The sequence below is a fragment of the Aquila chrysaetos genome, chromosome 12 (genome assembly GCF_900496995.4).
Source record: "Aquila chrysaetos chrysaetos chromosome 12, bAquChr1.4, whole genome shotgun sequence".
Lineage (NCBI taxonomy): Eukaryota > Metazoa > Chordata > Aves > Accipitriformes > Accipitridae > Aquila > Aquila chrysaetos.
The window spans coordinates 1-20,700 of record NC_044015.1 but is presented as its reverse complement, the minus strand read 5'-3'; the positions used below and the strand labels follow the sequence as shown (position 1 = coordinate 20,700).

The 20,700-nt window shown below is 41.0% G+C and overlaps 1 protein-coding gene across 5 annotated transcripts; it reads left to right on the top strand.

The window, feature by feature from the left end:
• The first annotated feature begins 32 nt into the window (after positions 1-32).
• On the top strand, positions 33-19,043 carry LOC115348807 (scaffold attachment factor B1-like). Of its 5 annotated transcripts, XM_030032092.2 has the most exons (21): positions 33-601; positions 1,521-1,608; positions 3,252-3,316; positions 3,405-3,683; positions 4,885-4,947; positions 5,767-5,794; positions 6,780-7,278; positions 7,709-7,758; positions 8,535-8,635; positions 10,902-11,051; positions 11,150-11,250; positions 12,230-12,375; positions 13,152-13,240; positions 13,789-13,925; positions 14,570-14,863; positions 15,394-15,531; positions 16,305-16,344; positions 17,148-17,260; positions 18,031-18,143; positions 18,365-18,431; positions 18,651-19,043. In XM_030032092.2, the coding sequence occupies exons 1-21, from the start codon at positions 410-412 to the stop codon at positions 18,775-18,777; spliced, it is 2,880 nt and encodes a 959-aa protein (XP_029887952.1). In that variant the 5' UTR covers positions 33-409; the 3' UTR covers positions 18,778-19,043. The 5 variants fall into 5 exon arrangements, 4 of the variants coding, with proteins under 4 accessions (XP_029887952.1, XP_029887953.1, XP_040983578.1 ...); XM_030032093.2 differs by lacking the exon at positions 3,405-3,683 and having other exon boundaries at positions 34-601; XM_041127644.1 differs by lacking the exon at positions 18,365-18,431 and having other exon boundaries at positions 34-601.
• The last annotated feature ends 1,657 nt before the right edge of the window (positions 19,044-20,700 follow it).

The following is a 20,700-nucleotide window of genomic DNA, read 5'->3' as shown; positions in this document are numbered from 1 at the left end:
CGAGCAGGGGGGGGGGGGAAGGCGGGGCCTGGAAGGAAACGTGAATGACAACTCTTGCGCAGGCGCAGACGGCGTCGCCCGCATCCAAGGACAGCTCGCGAGCTCTCGCGCATGGGTCCGAGGGCCGAAACAGACTGCGGTTGCGCATTTGCGGTGAGGCAGTCAAAGGAACTAGTGCGCATGCGCACCTGCAATAGGCTGCGCCAGAGCGGGGAGGTTCATCTACGCATGTGTGCAGCCGTTTCGGGCCTTCTGGTCAACGCGCGTGCGGGCTGCGGTTCCTTTCCTTCCCTCCCCTTTTCCCTTTGGCGCGTCTCGTTTTTGCCACCATTTTGTGGTGCAACTGCGGCTTTTCGCCGTGGTTTTTATCCCGCCGTGCTCCGTGCGTGCGAGTCGAAACAACGGCCCCATGGCGGAGAGTCAGTTAGCGGCCGGGCAGGGAGAATCTGCGTCCCTGGGTGGGTCTGGAGTCTCCAGTTCGGAGTCTGAAAACCGGCGGCGGCTGAGCGAGCTGCGCGTGATAGACTTGCGGGCTGAACTCAAGCGCCGCAATTTGGACAGTAGTGGAAACAAGAGCGTCCTCATGGAGCGGCTCAGGAAGGTGAGCAGGGAGACGCGCTGGGGCTGCTTGAGGGGGAGGCGTAGCCGGCGCCTGCGCCACTCTAGCCCGCCAGGCACTGTTGAGGAAAATGGCGCCAAACGGCCGTAGAGCGGAGGGAATGGGGCTGCGGGGACCAGGGGGCGTGCGCCGGGCTCTGGGGGTGGTTCCGTGGAGCCCTCCAGGCCCAGTGCGAGCATTCCGTGCGTGGCGGCCGTGGCCCCGTACTTGGCCGTCCTAGGCTCGCCCCTGAGACCGCCGGTCTTAGGTAATAGCGGTGGGGTGCATGTGTCGAAGTCTGGCGTTTCCATCGATGCAGCGAGCCCCCTCCGATTTCCTAGACCTGCACAGCACAGCGTGTCTGCCGTGGCACTCGGCCCAAGTGTTTCTAGCCTCATGCCTCACTGGGCTTTCCGCCATGCATTGAGCTCCTGGATTTACAGTTCTATACACTGTCTGCTAAGCTTTTTGCTGCATACTGATTTTTTTGTGGCTTTCTAGCTGGTAGCCTGTACACTGTATCCTCATCAGAATGTTTGGTATGTTAGTAGCATGCGGACTGCCTTCATTGAACTGATGCTTTCTGTCTCCTAGATCTGAGGTTCTTACTCTGTCACAACGCCCCGGGTATCTGCACTGTTGCAAACGCTGTAGGATAGACTTTTTTTTGTCTATAGGTTACGCTGCTGACAGCTTTCCAGAAACTTTATACCAACATGTTACTGTTTACTGTGTGCTTGTTGATTTGATCTGGTGGTCTTTGGTTTGCATATCCAAGTTGCTGCTGTCTGATTCAAAGCACTAGATTCTTGTTTCTGTGTTTTTTCTGCCTCTGGTGTTCAGCTCTTAAACTCAACAGAAATGCACAGATGACATTTTTATGTCTGTCTTGATATCTGTCTTTATCTTTTCCCCTTAATAGGCTATTGAGGAGGAAGGGGGGAATCCTGATGAAATTCCAGTGGTTTCAGAAAATATCATGAAGAAAACTCCAAAAAGAAGCAGCAAAGGTACAGGGCAGTTAGAGAGGATCTCCACCCTGTCCCCTTTGAGTTTTCTAGCAACTCTTACTCGTGAAATGGAACTTTGCTAATCTTTTTTCTGAAGTCTGCTTTTTCTTTTGGAAAAGTGCTTGGTTTAATTTTGGCACTGTTGTTGAATGTTTTGCAGTCTCAAAGCTATAGCTAATGTTACTTGCCTGAGCCAGATTTGGGTAAAACTGGTTCTCTGGAAGAAATCAAGCACAGTTGAATCTTCTAGGGGTGGGTGGTATGGTATTAAACTTAACGGTCACTTACAGAACTTCATGTAATGTAATAAGGCAGGAACTGGTCCACTCAAAGGATCTGTTGGTTTGTTGTCAGAGTTCCCTGAAATTTGTAGCAGGCATTACTAAGTAATGCTGAAGCCGCAGCATTGTTTTTAAAATAGATAATTGGTTTTTTATGTGTCTGTACCTTTACTTTTGAGAAATGCAAAGGGTTTTTTTTTGAGGTAGAAATGCAGAGTTTCTAGCAAATTCAAAATAACCTCTGTAGTGTCTTATGCTTATGCTTTCTGGCTAATAGCAGTCTCATTTTTCTCTCCAGAAGGCTAGTTTTTAATCAATATCTGAAATTGGATATGTTTTTAAGGCTTTCACATAGTCTTACATAATTCTTATTTTTAAAAAATAACTGCTATTTTTTCTGAAATTACTTAATTAGCACAGTTTGATCTTTGTCATCAGATAATGTTGAAACTTACTTTTGTATTAGAGCTGAGCAGAATAACTAGTTTAGATGAAGGATTTTAATTAAATTACTCATTTTGATTTACAGAAAAGGTACAAATTTGTGAGATGAAGCTTGAATGTTTTGCCAACTAATTTGTTTCACCCAGATTTTTGTCATTGCACCCAATTTGGGGTGATACTACATTTGCTTGCAAACTAAAATGTGAAATCTTAACTGGAAAGAGAACAAATGTCACAACTGTGGGTAAAAGCAGAGAGATCTTTGGTAATAACGTTCATTTTCAAATCTCAGAAGAACACCTAACGTATGTTATAGCACTTTTAGTGTTGGGATGGAAATAGATGAGACGTTCCCCTTAGCTCTAAACCCCCTTTCCCTTTTTTATTATAACGTGCTTGTAGTTTTTGAGGAAAATAACATTCATAAAAGATGAAAAAATAACTTAGAGCTAAGTTTGAGGAGTTACTATTTGGTGCTGAAATGAGTATACTGTTTTCTGTAATGTCAGTTCTGATATGTGTCCAGCTGGTGAATGGAGCACTGCAGTAATGCTTAACATGTACAGCAGGTTTTTTTCATTGTTTTGTGTTGGGTTTTTCGTTTGGTTGCTGTTTTTCTTTTCTCCTTCTAGTAAATGTCTAAGGAAATGAAGGGTTGAGATAATAAATTACTGCAATCTCAGCTGAGCCAGTTGTTCTGGGGAGTGCACAGCGGTGCTTCCTGAACTCATGACAGACCTCGGACTGTAGCATGGTTCTCAGTTACTGAACTGGGATGGTATATGAACACTCAGTTGTGGAAAATAAGGAAAAAGCAGATAACTAAACTGAATGGAATACCAACTCTGATGAAAAAATAAAACTTGAAGGATACATATTGTTACCTTCTTTTCATTCTAACGATCATAATGTTGTTAGGACGTAGACCAGATGAAGAGGGAGTAGAAGATAATGGCCTGGAAGAGGATTCGGGAGATGGACAGGTATGTGAGGCTGTGTTTGAAGCGAAGTAATGATAGCATTGCTTTCAAGTTACAATGACTATTATATATGCTTTTTTTCTTTTTACAGGAGGATATTGAAGCAAGTTTGGATAACTTGCAGGATATTGACATGATGGATATTAGTGTGTTAGATGAAGCTGAAATAGATAATGGCAATGCGGTAGATTGCGGAGAGGAGTACAGTGCTGATAATATGCTTGACTCACTATCTGATAGTAAAGAAAATGCTGATGCAGAAGTGAAAGAACTTCCAGATCAGCCTACAGAATATGCTGTAGGTAACTTGGAGGCATCCCCACAGTTTTCAGAAATTAAAGAAGAATCAAGAGAAATACCAGTAGTGATGGTATGCATCTCTTATGTGTGTGGAATCAGATTATTTTTTACTTTTTTAAATTTTTCTTTTTTTAATTAAATAGCAAAACAGTAGCTAAAGAGTATTTGAAACAATTTTGGGCTCTACCAGTTCTCATGGTCATTGCTTTTTCTTCTTTTACATATTTGTGGAAATAGCGTTCTTGATTTTAAAATGCTTAGATGTTGTTTCTACACATATGACTGTACAAATTAATAGTAAACCAGAAAGCGTTTGTTTTAATCATGCTTTGAAGTCTCTGCTTCATCTTATGTTTACATTCCCATTTTCATATCTTTGTTTAGGAGGACATGTGAGGCATACAAATGCTGTAGCCTTATTTACTTTACTTCAGCTGAACAGCAACATTCTGGGAAATATATTCTAGGTTATTTTTTTGTTAAGACAGGATCTTGCAGTTACTCAGTTGTTGAAAGTATTTTTATGTTGGCTTTCTGTGTTTGGCTGCTGCACTGCTTATATGACACTGGCCATCTGGGCTAGAAGATAATTTTTTTTTCCCCAAAGTCAAGTGTTTATCTCCTGAAAAGTACAACAAAGCATTTGAAGAAAGTAAGTTATTTCTGCCCCATCTAAGAGGGAAGTATAGCTCTTTGTTGTGTGTGCACATTGTGTCATCAGTCTGGACTACAAGATTCTAAAGTTGGGTGGTGTCCCCCGTCCCCCCCCAAATCTGAAAGTTGCAGAAATAAGCTTAACGCCCTATCCCCAACCATATCCCTGCCCCACACAAGTCAAATAGAAATACCCAGAAAGTAGTTTTTTTCAGTGACTAAATTAACAGAGTCCAGGGCAGCTCTTGTGGTCCTCTTTTATCAGCAAAGGAAACAGTTATTGAGTCCCATAGACTTTTTGGCTCTATGTTGTTGCTGTAAATAACAAACAAAGAGTAAGAGAAAGTTTGCTGTTGGTATCCCCATCCTTAAAAGATTTTTGTGAGCCGACCAACATAATTGAGAGGTAATGAGAAAGCTTATTCAGTCAGTGGGGATTGGGAAGAGGCATGGGGATCATTGGTCAGTTTTTACCCTTATTAGTTGTTTTGGATGCTAGGTATATTTGCTTAATATTGGTTGCCAGTGAAAACAAAATCTTTGATTTCTCATTCAGATTTCATTCACAATACTGTTCTTTTGTAGATAACAAAATGTCTTCTGTTTACTTTTTAAAGGTAGAGGTTGAAGATGTTGGAAACAGTTTAGATGCTTCTTCGTCTGATTTAACCATAATAAAGGTAAATTGTAACCAACTTTTCTTTACAAACAAAAAGGCATAAAATATGCCATATAAACTGTATGGTGAAACACTATATGTACATGTAGTACATAGTAGGTGCATTATTCTGCAAAGAATAGGAGCTAATACCTTTCTAATTTAATCATATGGACAAAGATATATGTATTTATCAGGTTATGTATATATTTTTATATATATATATGATGTATATATCACACTGAGTTTGGGTGGTAGATTGGATTCTTCCTATTTGTTGTATAAACCAACTCAGTGCTTTACATTATATATAGCTTCCATTAAAGATGTACATATCCTATGTTGACAAGAAAGCTGAAACTGATCTATTCCTGAAATACTGGCCTTGTTTCCAGATCACTCATGGTAGGTTAAGGACACTTGTAGCTCCAGGTGAAGCTGGTGTTTCTATCGATCCTGTTTTCAGAAAGCAGACTTCGTGAAGTAGACTTTAGAGAAGGATAACATGAAGATAAGCTTTGCTCTATGCTGCTTATATTTATTGATTTATTTACCCATGCAAGTGTGTACCGTGTGTTCAACAGGTGTCTGAATTTGAGAAATACTGAAGTTTTTACACATTTCGTAAAACTTGGAAGACGTTAAAAAAATAATTTTAAACCTTCTTGTGAGAAATTTATTTAAAATTCAATGTTTTCAAAGCTGAAATAGGCTAAATTATGGTAACTCTTTTCCTAAATTCTCTCCTGTCTTGGGGGGATGAGAGATGTCATTCAGAATAACATCTTGACTTCTTATGAAATAGTGATATTTCTCCTTTTTTTAATCTTTTTCACTGCAGGAACTTGAAGAGTTACCTTTGGAGCCAGGTACTGTTTTTTTGTTCTTGTGTTTTTGTTGGTGTGGTTTTTTTTGTTTGTTTTGGTTTTGTTTAAATTAAAAAAAAAAAAAAGTCCTGGGCGTTGAAAGAGTTTCATTCTTCATTTAATTCTTTTTGTGTCCCTGATTGTTTTGGTTTTTTTTGTTTGATTTTTCTTTTTTAAATGCGTTACTGTAGTGTACGTTGTTATGGTGGACAGTCCAGGTCATGTAGGGTCATAGAGATTGGAAACCCAGTCATATCACCAGATCTGTGAATAACTGCTTTTTTGAACACATGTATTTAATGTGATGAAATGATTCCATACAACTGTTACTGACAGTGGATTTAAGGAATGAGCCTTAAACACTTAAAGGTTCTGAAAACAGATCTTGTGATATCACACTGTACTGTAGTTCTATAAATATAAATACAGGAGCGTAGGTAATACAAAGCTTTGGTACAGAACAGAAATTAAAGAGTGACTGGACTTCTGAAGAAGGAATACACCGTCATCACAGGAATTTTCTACAGATCCTATTCACTTTCTGGACTGCAAATGCACTCATGCATCATCAGAAGATGCCCAGTTCTCATGTTGGACTGTCTGCTAAAAGAACTTCACAGAAATTTGGAAATTGAACTCTCAGTGCCTTGATACGTTCAGTTAAGCATCTCGGACTCTGGAAGCTAACTAGAGAAGAAACAGAGCTGAACGATTTCATGAAGAATATCAAGGATCAGCCAGAAGGTTTTTGTTAAATCTGTGGGGGCATTTTTCTTCCCTGTTAACATTTTAGGGCTGATTTGGTAGTTTGTCAGAGAGCGGTTAGCGTAGTACTTGTAACACTGTGTACACTAGGGTTTTCCAATCTCTGTGTAGCTTAGAAGTTCTCTTGGTGTTAGTGTGGCAGCCATGCCAGTTCCACATTTGTGATTGCTGTATTTCCCTGGTGATTAAATCTTGTGCCATTCTATTCCTGTTAAATCCGTAGAAAATGAGAAAATACTCGACATTTTGGGGGAAACTTGTAAATCTGAACTACTTAACGAAGAAACTTCCGAAGCGGAGCGGCCACATGCACAGGAAGCAAGTAACGTGGTGCCAGGCAAGAGGCTAGCGGAGGAAGAGGACGCTCTTGCTGCCGCTCAGTTGGAGGAAGATGCTTTAGATTTGGACAGCAAATCGGCACAAGCTATGGCAAGGAAGGAAGCAAAGCGTTTAGTTGTAGCAAAAGGGGAGACAAGTGAACAGACAATAGAGGAAGAGAAACCGGACTCTGAATCTTTAGTAGTAGAGACCCTAAGCGATCAGAGTAGCAAACGCTCCCAAGGCCTGGAAGCCTCTAGTGGGGAAACAGCGGAAAAAGGCGCAGGTCCTGAAGCCAAAGGTAGCAAAGAAGATGCCAAGAAAACAGAAGACAAAGCTAATTCTGAGGAATCCCCTGCTACTAAAGAGTCCTCAACCAGTGAGGGCGGTGATCAGAAAAAGAGGTTTGTTTTTTCTCCGTTATAGACCAGATGCTATCTTTTTTTCATTGGTCCTTAAGTGATGCGAATAAGCTGTTTCCTTCAATTGGCCACCGAGACTGATGAAATTGTAGCCTATTGCTAAAGAGTCTGTTTTATTTCTCCATGTGCAGATATTTTTATTTTTTTTTTAAACACAGAGGGTTTGATTTCTTTCCTTCCTCAACCTTCAAAGGTTGTTTTCTTAAATTACTCTTATTTCTGTCATCTGCAAAACAGAATTGTCTGTTTAAGGATATGAATCCCATATTTCCTGTCACTCTTCTATAAATTTGCAAAGATAGAGTTTATTTCAGAACTAATTTACTGGTAGGTATCCAATTTTAGTGCACAATCTAAAATGAATGTTCTTTTTGCATATGATTGGTTGAATAACGTGGTGTTTTGTCTTTAGCCCTGTTGAGGAGGACAGAGATACAAAGATAATCTCAAAAGATGAGAAAGGTATGTTTTTTTAAAAAAACTGTACAAATGACTTGGAAAAAAATGTTATGGGGTCAAATCTAACCATTACTTGTTGGTCAGTTTTAGTAAGTAACCATTCAAAGGAGTGACTGGGGTAACAGTTCTGCTCACTTTTTGACTTGCCTTACTTGCTTTGCTTATTTTTTGTGTCTTGTTAAGTCCCTAAGCATGCATATGTCTTCACTGTAGTAATTACATTGGAGTCCCACTAGCTTTGTGAATGGTGATAGGTACCAGCAAGACCAGGATTTGTCTGAAGAATCTCAACAGATGCCTAAGTCTATAGGTTTATACTCTGTGTGGCAATTCTGGTGGGGACTGTTAATTCAGTGAACCCTCAATGCAGTTGTAACATAGGCCTTCAAAGCATGAATTGTAAATTTCGGTTCGTGTAATTTCTGTAACCTTATTAACCGTCGAAGTTGTGTTTGTTTTTTTTTTTTTTTTTTTTAAAAAGTCTCTTGTGAATTAACATTTAATACTGTATAATTCTCATAAGTGATTGAAGTGTAGGAAGACAATATGTAGATGAAAACTCATTCAGACTATTCAAATGCACATCAAGTATGGAGTTCAGAAGTTCATTTTTGCAGGCTGCAATATGTCTATTTTAAAATTGATTGAAAGAGGTAGAGATAGAATTGCATTTGAAGAACTTTATGAAGGAAAAAAAGGGGGGTTATAGGGCAATACTTTTTCACTGTTGCATTCTTGTGCTACATAGTTTTTTATGTTTGGCTTTTTTTGTACCTTAGGCCGTGTGGGTAGTGGTTCTGGCAGAAATTTGTGGGTTAGTGGACTTTCATCCTCTACTAGAGCTACAGACTTGAAGAATCTTTTCAGCAAGTATGGAAAGGTATGTAGTGGATATGTAAATTAACAAACCATTTTATCAGTTTAAAAGGATGATCTTAAATTTAGCTCTTATTTTTCCTAATAAAAAACTGGGTGGGCTAAGCACTTAACTTTGTGTTCTTTTGAAACTGTACCTGAAAGTAGCATACTTCATAAAGAAGGTTGTCTGCAATGGAGGGAGGTGGGGGGCGGGTGGACGGGCAGAAATCCAGATTTAAGAGAATCTCTGTCCAGATATGTGTAAAAATGAGGCAATTCTCGACAGGAGAGACTGGTGGGTCATCATCTAGTACGCTATAGTCTAATTATACCTCTTGGGTGTCCAGTGATAGTTAATGCTGTATTAAACTGTTTCATTTCAAGGGGTATTCCTTTGAGAAATCTAGCTTTTGAGGGCAGTCTTCCATTTGTTCTTCAGTGCCAGCTAGGATATGAGACCAGAAGTTGTGGAAGGGAACTCTTTCCATGACCATCTCCCCTTCCTCCTAATAAATTTCTGAATGTAATATAAATGTGCCTCTGTGCTGTCAGAGATCATCAACTGTGGATAAAAACTAGCAGAGGTGTCCTGTAAGAAAAGACAAAGTGGTGGTAGGATTTTTTTAATTATTATTACACCCCTGCTGCTGTGGTGGTTGACCCTAGCTGGATATCAGGTGCCCACTAAAGCTGCTCAATTGCTCCCCCTCCTCAACTGGACAGGGAAGAGAGAATATAACAAAAGGCTCGTGGGTCGAGATAAGGACAGGGAGAAATCACTCAGCAATTACTGTCACGGGCAAAACAGACTGAACTTAGGGAGAATTAACTTTATTGCCAATCAAACCAGAGTAGGGTAGTGAGAAATAAAATCAAATCTTAAAACACCATCCCCCCACCCCTCCCTTCTTTCTGGGCACAGCTTCACTCCCAAATTGTCTACCTACCCCATCCCCAGCAGCACAGGGGGAGGGGGAATGGGGGTTACGGTCAGTTCATCACATGTCTCTGCTGCTCCATCCTCTTCAGGGGCAGGACTCCTCACACTCTTCCCCTGCTCCAGCATGGGGTCCCTCCCATGGGAGACAGTTCTCCATGAACTGCTCTGGCATGGGTCCCTTCCACAGAGCTGCAGTCCTTCAGGAGCACACTGCTCCGGCATGGGTCCCCCATAGGGTCACAAGTCCTACCAGAAAACCTGCCCCAACATGGGCTCCTCTTTCCCCGGCTCTGCAGGTCTTGCCAGGACCCTGCTCCAGAGCCGGCTTCCCACGGGGTCACAGCCTTCTTTGGGCATCCACGTGCTCCAGCGTGGGGTCTTCCATGGGCTGCAGGTGGATATCTGCTCCACCGTGGACCTCCATGGGCTGCAGGCGGACAGCCTGCCTCACTATGACCTTCACCATGGGCTGTAGGGGAATCTCTGCTCTGGCGCCTGGAGCAACTCCTCCCTCTCCTTCTTCACTGACCTTGGTATCTGCAGGGGTGTTTCTCTTACATCTTCTCACTCCTCTCTCTGGCTGCAGTTTCTCTGCTGCAACAACATTTTTTCCCTTCTTAAATATGTTATCACAGAGGTGCTACCACTGTCGCTGATTGGCTCGGCCTTGGCCAGCGGTGGGTCCGTCTTACAGCCGGCTGTTATTGGCTCTGTTGGACATAGGGAAAACTTCTAGCAGCTTCTCACAGAAACCACCCCTGTAGCCCCCCTGCTACCAAAACCTTGCCACACAAACCCAATACATCTGCATATATATGTCTTCCTTAAGTTAGTGACCTGCTCAGCAAATTGAAGATGAATTTTCTGAGCTGGTTATTATGGCGGTCTCTTTTTCAGCAGAGCTGTATCAACAATCTGTTCCACAATCAGATTTATCTGTTTCATGGAATTTTATGTTTGTTTTATACTCTTCAGAACACATGTGGAATAATCTTAAATGTGAACCTTTTCAGCTGTGTTTGTATTGCTGTTGACTTGGGTGTAAAAGCTGTTCACATCATATTCTGTGAAATAGTATTTAGTGAGGCACTTCTAGAACACGGTTGGCCCAACAGTGTAGAGGTCAAGTTAAAATGATAACCCTTCCTTTGCTGCCTGTCGGATGAGCCTAGCAACTTTGTCTTCTGAGAATGCTGATGGAATGTTGTGTGCCGAGCATATATCTTTCCTTTTAAAAGTGGATTGGCACTATACTGCGTGGTACTGGTAGACAGAGTTGCTCAAATGGTGATTAAGTTAGAATTTATTTGGCAACAGATCTGCAAACAGAGTTATTTTTTTCCCAAAGGTGGTCGGTGCAAAAGTAGTGACAAATGCTCGCAGTCCTGGTGCTCGCTGTTATGGCTTTGTTACAATGTCAACATCGGAGGAAGCCACTAAGTGTATTAATCATCTCCACAGAACAGAGCTGCATGGAAAAATGATTTCTGTGGAAAAGGTAAGTGGTAGCTATTCCGTGAGAGAGTAATGAAAATAAAAGTGTACAAGTTTAAGGTCTGTCTCTTCTTATAAAAATATTTCTGGCTAAAATTCTAGGCAAAAAATGAACCAGCTGGGAAAAAGCCTTCAGACAAAAAGGAAGGTGAAGCAAGGAAGGAAAAAGACAGGCACCATTCTGCAGAGTCCAAATCTGAGAAGTAAAGTGTTTTTTTGGTGTTTCTCTATGTTTAAAGGCCACGCATTTGAAATGCAGCCACGTGACCATAGTGAACAGTAACTGTAATAAATCTCAATTTGCCACTTCATACTGCATCTGAAATAGGAGTAATACTTGAAAATTTTGAATTAGTGTTCTACAGCAGTAAGTGCTGCTTAATTGGCCCTCTGTTCAGAAATAAGGAGCTTTTCAGGGTTTAGTATCAAAACTTAAGTTATATCAGGAGATATCCAATCAACTGGTTTTTGGATAAACCATTATTTTTATCAGAATCATTCGTCCTCTGATCTGACTCTGGCTTGGCCTGCTCTTTTAACTGGCAAATATTTCCAGAATTTTATCTGTTTTTGATAGGCTGTTTACATGGTTAGTGAGTGATACGTCAATATTTGTTTTTCAAGTGGTCTGTTGCTTTTGAAAGAGGCATTTTGCTTTACTACTTTTTGTTTTGTCCTAAAATTTTAGAAGATTTAACAAAGGAGATGCTTTGGCAGGCTAGCCTGCTTGCATCGGGTGTTTAAGGTATTTGTGTACAAAAGCTCTTCTGGTGGAGCTCAGTCTCTGCCTGGGTGGGCCCTCTTCCCCCTATGCTAAGCATGAACTTTACTTATAGGCAGAACAGAAGACTTCACTTCTAGCACTTGAAGTCTCCAAATATTCAGAAGTATTACCTGTTGGTTCTCACTTTTGGTCAGCTTTAGCTTAGTATTGGTTGCTACTCTTAATCGTACATACAAGTATGCATTGGCTTCAGCACAGTGGCATGGAAGGTATTGGGAGTGGGCTTTTGAGAGTATTTTCCAGAGGGTTCTGAGGCTTTTTTTTTGTGGTGGGTGGTTTGGGGGGGGGGGGGGGGTTTTGTGGGGTTTTTTTTTTTTTTTTGGACATGGTTTGCTTGATCAGAGTGGTTATATAGCACTTTTTGTTAGGTTCTCTATTAAAGCAAAGTTTACCTATAGGTCTGTTGGTATTAAGAAGGAGGAGAAGACTGACAAAAAAGATGATGCTAAGAAATCAGAAAAAGATGGAAAAGACGAAAAAGAAGGAAAAGAGAAAGATGAACAAAAGGCTGGATCCTCTGATAGATCTAGGGCAAGCAAATCAGGTAATTCTAGCTGCCTTTCAGAAATGTTTTCAAGGATACTTGTTTTAAAAAACAAATTTAAAAAAATGTACAAAGAGTATAAGTGACTGTGACAAAGCTACTTTACATCCAAAAAAAAGGTCCTTTATCAGCTAAGTAGGAAATGGAAGAACAAGCGTAAACATTCAGAATCATGGCTGATTAGAAGACTTCAGCTTCTGCAAATCTCAGTGTTCTTATTAGATGTGATTCATAATTCAGTAAAAAGACCATGAAGTGTACTTAGGAATACTGAGGTTTTCCTGGTGAACAAAAAACAACACCAGAAAATACCTTGAAAACTTTTTTTTCTGACATGGAACACTAGTTACTTAGCAACAAAGTTTTCATAATTATGGGTCTTTAAATACTCAAAATGGTAGACTCTGAATTCTGTGGAACTATCACTGGGTTTAGACCTGACACAGTGTGCTGTTCTGTGTGGTTTTTTTTTTTTTTTCCCTCCACTGTGGCGAGCGATGTATTTTGCAGACAGAAGAATGACATTAAATTTGCTTTCTTTTAACTGTCATCCCTGCTAGAAAACACTACTGTAATTTTGTGATAGCTTTACTGCCCCCATCCCCAACTTGGCCAAATCTTGGTAAGCTATTTAAATCATAAAAGTATTCTTCCATAAGTTATTTAAAACCTCAATAAAATAACTTTTTGCTGCTTAGTTTCTTGACTTTTAAATCTTGCAAGAATTTTTGAATGTCTTGTGTATTACTTATGCTCAGATGTATTTTATTTTCTAGCGAGTCGAGGAACCGAAAGGACAGTGGTAATGGATAAATCTAAAGGAGAACCAGTTATTAGTGTGAAAACTTCTACATCAAAAGAGAGGGTGAGTAGAACTTTCAGAGAAGTCTTTGTGTAAAAATAGGTGTCAAATAGCTTTCTATGCATATAGTTGAAGGGTTTTTTTGCCTTACATATTGGGAACAGTTATCCTTTTATCACTTTTTAGAAAGCATTAGGGTGTTAAGGATGCTGCAAAGGTAAATGCTTATGCTTCACCTTCTTTATAGTTTTTGTCACTGCAGTCCTAGTTGAAGAAGTAGAGTTGCAATATGAAACTGGTGTTAAGATGATGTGTTTCCTTGAGCATGAGTGTGGTGACCGGTGACCTTTAAAGTGGTGTATCATTTGCCACTGGTGCAAGTCAGATCATGTGCCCCTAGTATTTATATATATTTAAACTCTTTAGAAGTTCTACCCAAATTCAGGGTACTTTTCCCCGACCTACTTTTCCATGGAATTCCAGCATTATTTACCTCTGGGAAGGTACGATAGCCTGTTTTGTTCAGGTTGGCATAACATAGGCCTTTTACCTAGGAATTTTAGCTAAAAATGTACTGTGTTCAGCTAATTTATTGTTTTGATTTAACTCAGAGTACAAAAAGCCAGGATCGCAAATCCGAGAGCAAAGAAAAGCAAGATATTTTATCGTTTGATAAAATCAAAGAACAGCGAGAACGTGAACGCCAGAGACAGAGGGAGCGAGAAATCAGGGAAACGGAAAGACGCCGGTGGGTTTTCCCAGTTTTGCTCTAAATGTGGAATGGCATTTGGTTTTACTTCCCTTATCTGTGTTTTGAACAGGCTGCAAAGTAGTCTCCTGTTGGCCCTCCGACATCAGTATCTCAGATCGATTTCGTACTAATCTATTGACAGAACAGACATAATGCCAAATTATGAAGTTTTTTACTACTGAAATCGATCTTCTCTAAGCCTATGATTTTTGGGAGACTTGTTGAATAATAACTCTTGTAGGTGCTTTCAGGTCTCAGGTTCCACTTGGATCAGATTTGAATTTCCATACTTGATTTTTGCCTGGAAGTTCGTAAATACTGTTTGTCAGACTTCTGTCTTGGGACATGCTGTGCTCTATGAACACTTTTCCAGAGCTGACTTAAGAGTAGATACCGTGTTAGTTACGCAGAATGCTTACCCTTGCTTCTTTCATCTGTAGGGACTTTTAAAAAAATTTTTTTTTTTTTCCCCTCCCTAAACAAAGCAGCTGTGATTTAGTTGAGATCATTCACATTTAAGCAGGTGGTGGGAATAACATAGAAGCTTGAAAAAGCAAACAAGAAACCCCAGCCAAAACAAAGAAGCAATAAAGCTTAGACTTAAGATTCTTAATCGAAAACACAATATCTCTTTGAATTAGAGAGAGAGAGAGACGAGAACGAGAACAGCGTCTTCAAGCTATTCATGAGCGGGATGAAAGACAGAGGCTCCAGAGAGAGCGAGAACGACTTGAATTTCAAAGGCAGCGTCTTGACAGAGAGCGGTTGGAGAGGGAGAGATTGGAGAGAGAAAGAATGCACATAGAGCAGGAAAGGAGACGAGAACAGGAACGAATCCAGCGAGAGAGGGAAGAGCTGCGACGACAGCAGGAACAGCTGCGCTATGAACAAGAACGACGATCTGCCATGAGAAGGCCTTATGATCCTGACGGCAGGTAACGATAACTGTGATGAGATTCCAAACTCTTTGGCCCCATCCAGTTACAGATAGAGCATTTCAAAGCCTATGTAAATTGTGAGTACTCTTGCTAAAGCAGTCATGGGAGCTCACAACTGAAAGACTATTTATATGTTCCTTTTAACACTTTAATATTGATCTTCAGAAAGAACAAGTGTCATACTCGTATACCTGCAAGCAGAATTTTATTACAGCATGTTTAAAATTCTTATTTCCCAAAGAGGAGTGGCTAAGAATAGAAACTGCATATTGACTCTAAAGCAGGATTGCTAGTGGAAACAAATACTCATTCTCTTCTCACATCAGCATGTGCTGAGATTAAGCTTTTTGTATAGTGTCGATATACCTAGCTTCCTCTGAAACATGATGCCCCCTAAACACACAAGGGTTTTTAATTATAAATCAAAAATAATTGTTTGGATAATTAGATTGAATGAGTTTTGATACCAAGAGAGCAGGAAAGGAAGATTGGTTTGAGATTACTATTAATTGTGACCTTCTTTGCAGGCGAGATGACCCATACTGGCCAGAGGCAAAGCGAATGGCAATGGATGATAGGTATCATTCTGAATTTAGTCGTCAAGACCGCTTCCACGACTTTGACCACAGGGATCGTGGCCGATACCAAGATCATTGTTTGGACAGGTCAGCAAGACAGTGTCTTTTCTTCCTATACCTGTATGGAAATTAGGTGTCTTTTTGTAGCTTACTGATGGCTTGAAGGGTGCCAAAAGAGAAGAGCGAAACAAATGACCTTTGTGCCTTTCTCATGTCTAATTTTATTATGTACTTGCAATCCTGTGTTTCTATAATTTATGGATATACCAGAAAGAGGCTGCTTAAAGATTATAAGCCAAGTCCTAATGTAGTCTGCTGTGATGCTGAGGGAGATCCTGCAGCTTCTTTCGAGATGTATGGAAATCTGGTTTATGAATCCCTGTTCATTGGCCTAAGATTGAGCCATTTCCTTTTGCTTTAAAACTTTTCCTACTTTGATTTTTGCAGCCTAGCTAGCGCAGACTTTTAGTTCCACAGAATGCAAAAATACTTTCTGCATAGTGCTGTTGAGACTTCTGTGTTGCTCTCAAAGGATCTTTGGCAAAAACCATACTGCTTTGCTTGTGCTTGTGACTCATTTCTGATACTGGTAGGTTCCCTCAGTATTCTCCCTTGGTACCATCAAGTACCTGACCATGACTCAGTGATCCCTTGCATACCCATATTACATTAATAGATGTTATTTTGATCTCTTTCTATCCTATGAAACAAAAACTCATTTGAATATCTTACCTCTAAACAAACATTGGGATTCAGATTTACAGCAGAATGAAGATAAATTTTCATGAGCTATTTCATACAGATATCAGAATTATGATTACTGTGTTGGTTCAAGTGAAACTTCTCTTTTTTTATTCCAGAAGAGACAGTTCGAGAGGAATACCAGATCGAGATGGGCAGGTGGGTTATACCCAAATAACCTCTTTAGTTAAAAAACCAAACAAACTGACCCCAAAGTGGAAAGAACACAGTGCACATGCTGCTTAGTTCTTAAATGCAACCACCACTGGATTTAAAGTGAGCAGGTGTTCAAACAGCAACTGATTTTGCATGTTAATGTGTGGAATGTAAGTTATTAACTTATCTGCTCGCTAGGGCGGTAGCCACCGATTGGGGTGGGGGGAAACCTCTGCGCGATGGGAGCTACGGAACAGCATCTTTTCAGGCTGGTACATGGAGATAAGTTTTCTGGTTAACCATCTTAGCTGTCTGTATTGCATTAAGAGGTAGTTACTGTAGTGTCTTAACCTTAGCAAGGGATCCCTTCTCTGATGTTTATCTAAATGGTTTGTAGAAAATAACTGGTGTCATAATGGGACAAGGCAGATGACTGTAAAAGGACAGGTGTGAAAACCAGTACCACACTGGTATACAAAACGTTTCATTTCTGAAGAGGTGGGAAGTAGGCAGATACTCTATGTAAAAATTAAAAATCTGGAGCCGGAATGTAAGCCAAGAACCCATCCCACCAAATGAGAAGAACCCATCCCACCAGCAGAGTGGAATCTGTGCTGTGAAATAAAATAAATGCCTAGAGTGAACTGTGCATAGTAGCAACAATGGAACTAGTAAAAAATGAGACAGCTACTGTTTTATTTTCTGACAGCGTATAGAAAGGCAGCCTCTGAGGAGCTGAATTTTTGCAATCCTAAAAGAAATCTTGTATTGATTCTTAGCATAACTCTGTACCATTTCCCTTCCAGCATTACCCAGATGAACGACACGGAGGGCCTGATCGTCACTCCCGGGATAGTTGGGGTGGCTATGGGTCTGACAGAAGAATGAGTGAAGGGAGAGGGATACCTCCACAAACCCGGTTAGTGCATGTGAAATCAGGGAAGTGATTTGTTGGTTCTTAAAATTTTAACTCTTCATGAACCTTTGAAGGGTGACAGCGGAAGCAGTTTGACAAGTGTGAATCCTCTCTCCAGATAGTTTCTTCGAGCATCTGGAGAAGCAAGGAATTCACACATGTAGCTCCCCTGTGCATCAAGGGAATGGAGCGTTGTAGTGAGTAAAGTAGTGCTGCTCAGTTAGCTCAGCTCGTAACTGTGGTTCCCTTGTAAATAACTTTCTTTTCTACAGATGAGATTCAGTCCTGTACTGGATGCGCCAGTAATGCGTACAAAAGTCTCATTTGTGGCTAGTGGTCAGGTTTTAAGGAAATCGAGTCAGAATCTCTGCAATTGTGGGCAACTGAGACTCATCTGGAATTGTAGTGTTTTTTCTTCAAACCAGCTAGTTGAGCTAGGCATATTCCAGATTCATAATGTTCAGTTCTACATTAATATACCAGAGGAATGGTGGTCAATGAATTGTTCCATGTTTGAGTATTTTAGTACACTGCAATACTAATTATGTCTCTGTAGATCAGAAAAAGATGAGCTTTGTTGTGCGAAGGATGCTGTTCAGCAAGGTTCTCATTGTTTCTCTTTGACCAGTTTTTATTGCAATGATTGGGTGGCTATAGATACAGCTTGATTAACAATTTAATACACTTTTGTATGGGGTACGGTGTTTGGCTTTACCCTATGCTGCTAAATGGATAAGGGACACACCTAGAAGATGTTCTTTTATTTTTTTAAGAGATGGACGTGACTGGGGAGATCATGGTCGAAAGTTAGAGGGGCATCAAGATCGTTCATGGCAGGGAAATGTGGATGGAGGAATGATGGGACGGGATCATGAGAGATGGCAAGGTACACTTGCTGCTTACCAGTGTGATCGTGGTTTTTTCTATGAATTACTGCTGCTGAACTTCTAGCGGTAGTTAAAATTCCTATGGAGCTTTAACAGCGTTACTGAGAAAGCAAATAAAATTCTGGGAACAAGGTGGCTTTTTTAGTAGAAAAACACAAAAGTCTGTCTGTCTGTCTCTCTCTCTCTTTTTTTTTTTTTTTTTTTTTTTTTTTTAAATTAGGTGGTGATAGAAGCATGCCTGGTCAGTCAGGACCAGGCCATGTGATGAATCGAGGAGGGATGTTGGGGTAAGAAGCTTTGTCAGAGTGCTTATAATGTTTTAATAATAGTTGACTGATCTGTATAAAAGAAGAAATTTCTGTGTCAATTGTGAAAAATAATACTTTCAGCTTCCACTTAACTATGGATTGGCAAATAGGAAAAAAAACCTAAGCAAACATCTTTTCTCAGTCACGGTAGTATTAACTTTTCCGGGCAATTTTCAATTTGTCTGGTCTTGTTTTTAGGCGCGGAGGGTTCACGCAAGTTGGAAACCAGAGCCAGATAATGCAGAGTAGCGGAATACAAGGAGTGTTTACGGGTCAGGAGCGGACAAACAGGCCGGCTGAACCCCGTTTTACCCGCCGCTACTGAAAGCACTATATATATACATATATATATATTTTTTTTTTTTTAATGCCAGATGACAATGTTGGTGAATTTTATTAACTGGGGTCACCTTGAATTTGTGATTACAAAAAGCAAGACTGCTGCTGCATTGTAGCCGAATATTATGTCAACTTGTCGGTTTGGTTTCTTTTTTTTGTAATAAACATGTTCTTGGTCAAACATCACTTAAAGTTTCTGTTAGTGAAACATTCCATTTTTCAAAAATAATAAAATCACTTTACGGCTACTAATTTCATGTGTTTAGAGTCTTTGGCAATATGCCTCTGTTGTGGTTTAACCCCAGCCAGCAACTAAGCACCATGCAGCGGCTCACTCACTCCCCCCCGCCCAGTGGGATGGGGGAGAAAATTGGGAAAAGAAGTAAAACTCGTGGGTTGAGATAAGAACAGTTTAATAGAATAGAAAAAGAAGAAACTAATAATGATAACACTAATAAAGTGACAGCAGTAATAATAAAAGGGTTGGAATATACAAATGATGCACAGTGCAATTGCTCACCACCTGCAGATCGATGCCCAGTTAGTCCGTGAGCGACGATCCCCCTGCCCTCACTCCCCCCAGTTTATATACTAGATGTGACGTCATGTGGTATGGAATACCCTGTTGGCCAGTTTGGGTCAGCTGCCCTGGCTGTGTCCTGTGCCAACTTGCTGTGCCCCTCCACCTTTCTCGCTGGCTGGGCATCAGAAGCTGAAAAATCCTTGACTTTAGACTAAATATTACTTAGCAACAACTGAAAACATCAGTGTTACCAACATTCTTCTCATACTGAACTCAAAACATAGCACTGTACCAGCAACTAGGAAGACAACTAACTCTATCCTAGCTGAAACCAGGACAGCCTCTCATAAGGGGCTTAAAAGGCAGTAAACAAAAGAGATAATTGCCCTTCAACACCATGAGATTCTAAGGGAGGCAATGAATCTGTGACGGTGTGGATGTGTATGTCCTTATCTGCGTTTGAGGGAGAGGAGGTATCAACATGTTTTCTTATTTATTTCTCCACCAGTTGCTACACCATAAATTAGTATAACTAGAAAGTGCTGCCATCGTAAGAGATGCTGGATCCCCAGGCTGCTGGTACACCATGCAGGTGTCATGTGTTCACATAAAAGTGAAACTCAGTCTAGATGCCTGTCCCTGTTCTAGTCTCTGTCTCTGCTGCTCTGCGTCACTCTTTGTGCCCTACTCTTGGTCCTTCTTTCTCTTGCCCATCCTTCTGACTAGCCCCCCATGTCTTTATCTGGCTACCTATCCCTCTTGCCCCTGCAAGGCCCAGGAGAGTGGGCAGTGGGTGCCCCCCATGCCCCTGCAAAGCCTGGGAGAACCCTAATCCCTCTTTCATCTCCCTGCCCTCCCCTAGGGATCATTCTGCTCCCATTAAGTTGCTTCCTTAAGCCTTTCTTGTGCCCCAGAGCACTTTTCTTTCCCCCTCTGTACCATCTCAGATGCCTCTGTTCGGTCCCTGGTCCCCTGAGGACGTTTGTACTCTACTCCGATTCCCCTCCCATGTTCCTCACCATGTCCCCAAGCTGCCTTTTGTAACTCTGGCTCCCCCAGGATCCCTCTGCTCCCTGCCCCGATGTATCCTGAGGCCATGCAGGTTCCCCTTGGGACACTTTTGCTCTCTAGCACACTTTGGACCCATCTTGTTCCCTCAGAACCTCACCTACTGCAATCTTTGTGCCCAAAGAACACTTTTTTCCTCTATGCCATCTGAGATGCCTCTGTTCAGGCCCTCATCCTCTAAGGACAGCTGTAGTCTGCTCAGATTCCCTCCTGAGGCTCTCATGGCATCCCCGAGCCTTGTCTCTCCTGTGCCGTCTGGACCCCTCTTCTCCCATTGCGATGCCTCCTTGGAGCTTCTTTGTGCCCTGCAGTCCGCTG

What these genes read in the sequence shown, in the direction of transcription:
- LOC115348807 (XM_030032092.2), top strand. Translation starts at nt 410, where the DNA reads ATGGCGGAGAGTCAGTTAGCGGCCGGGCAGGGAGAATCTGCGTCCCTG. An exon ending in AAATGATTTCTGTGGAAAAG is followed by an intron (nt 11,052 to 11,149) that starts GTAAGTGGTAGC and finishes CTAAAATTCTAG; the next exon opens with GCAAAAAATGAACCAGCTGG. An exon ending in GGGATACCTCCACAAACCCG is followed by an intron (nt 17,261 to 18,030) that starts GTTAGTGCATGT and finishes TATTTTTTTAAG; the next exon opens with AGATGGACGTGACTGGGGAG.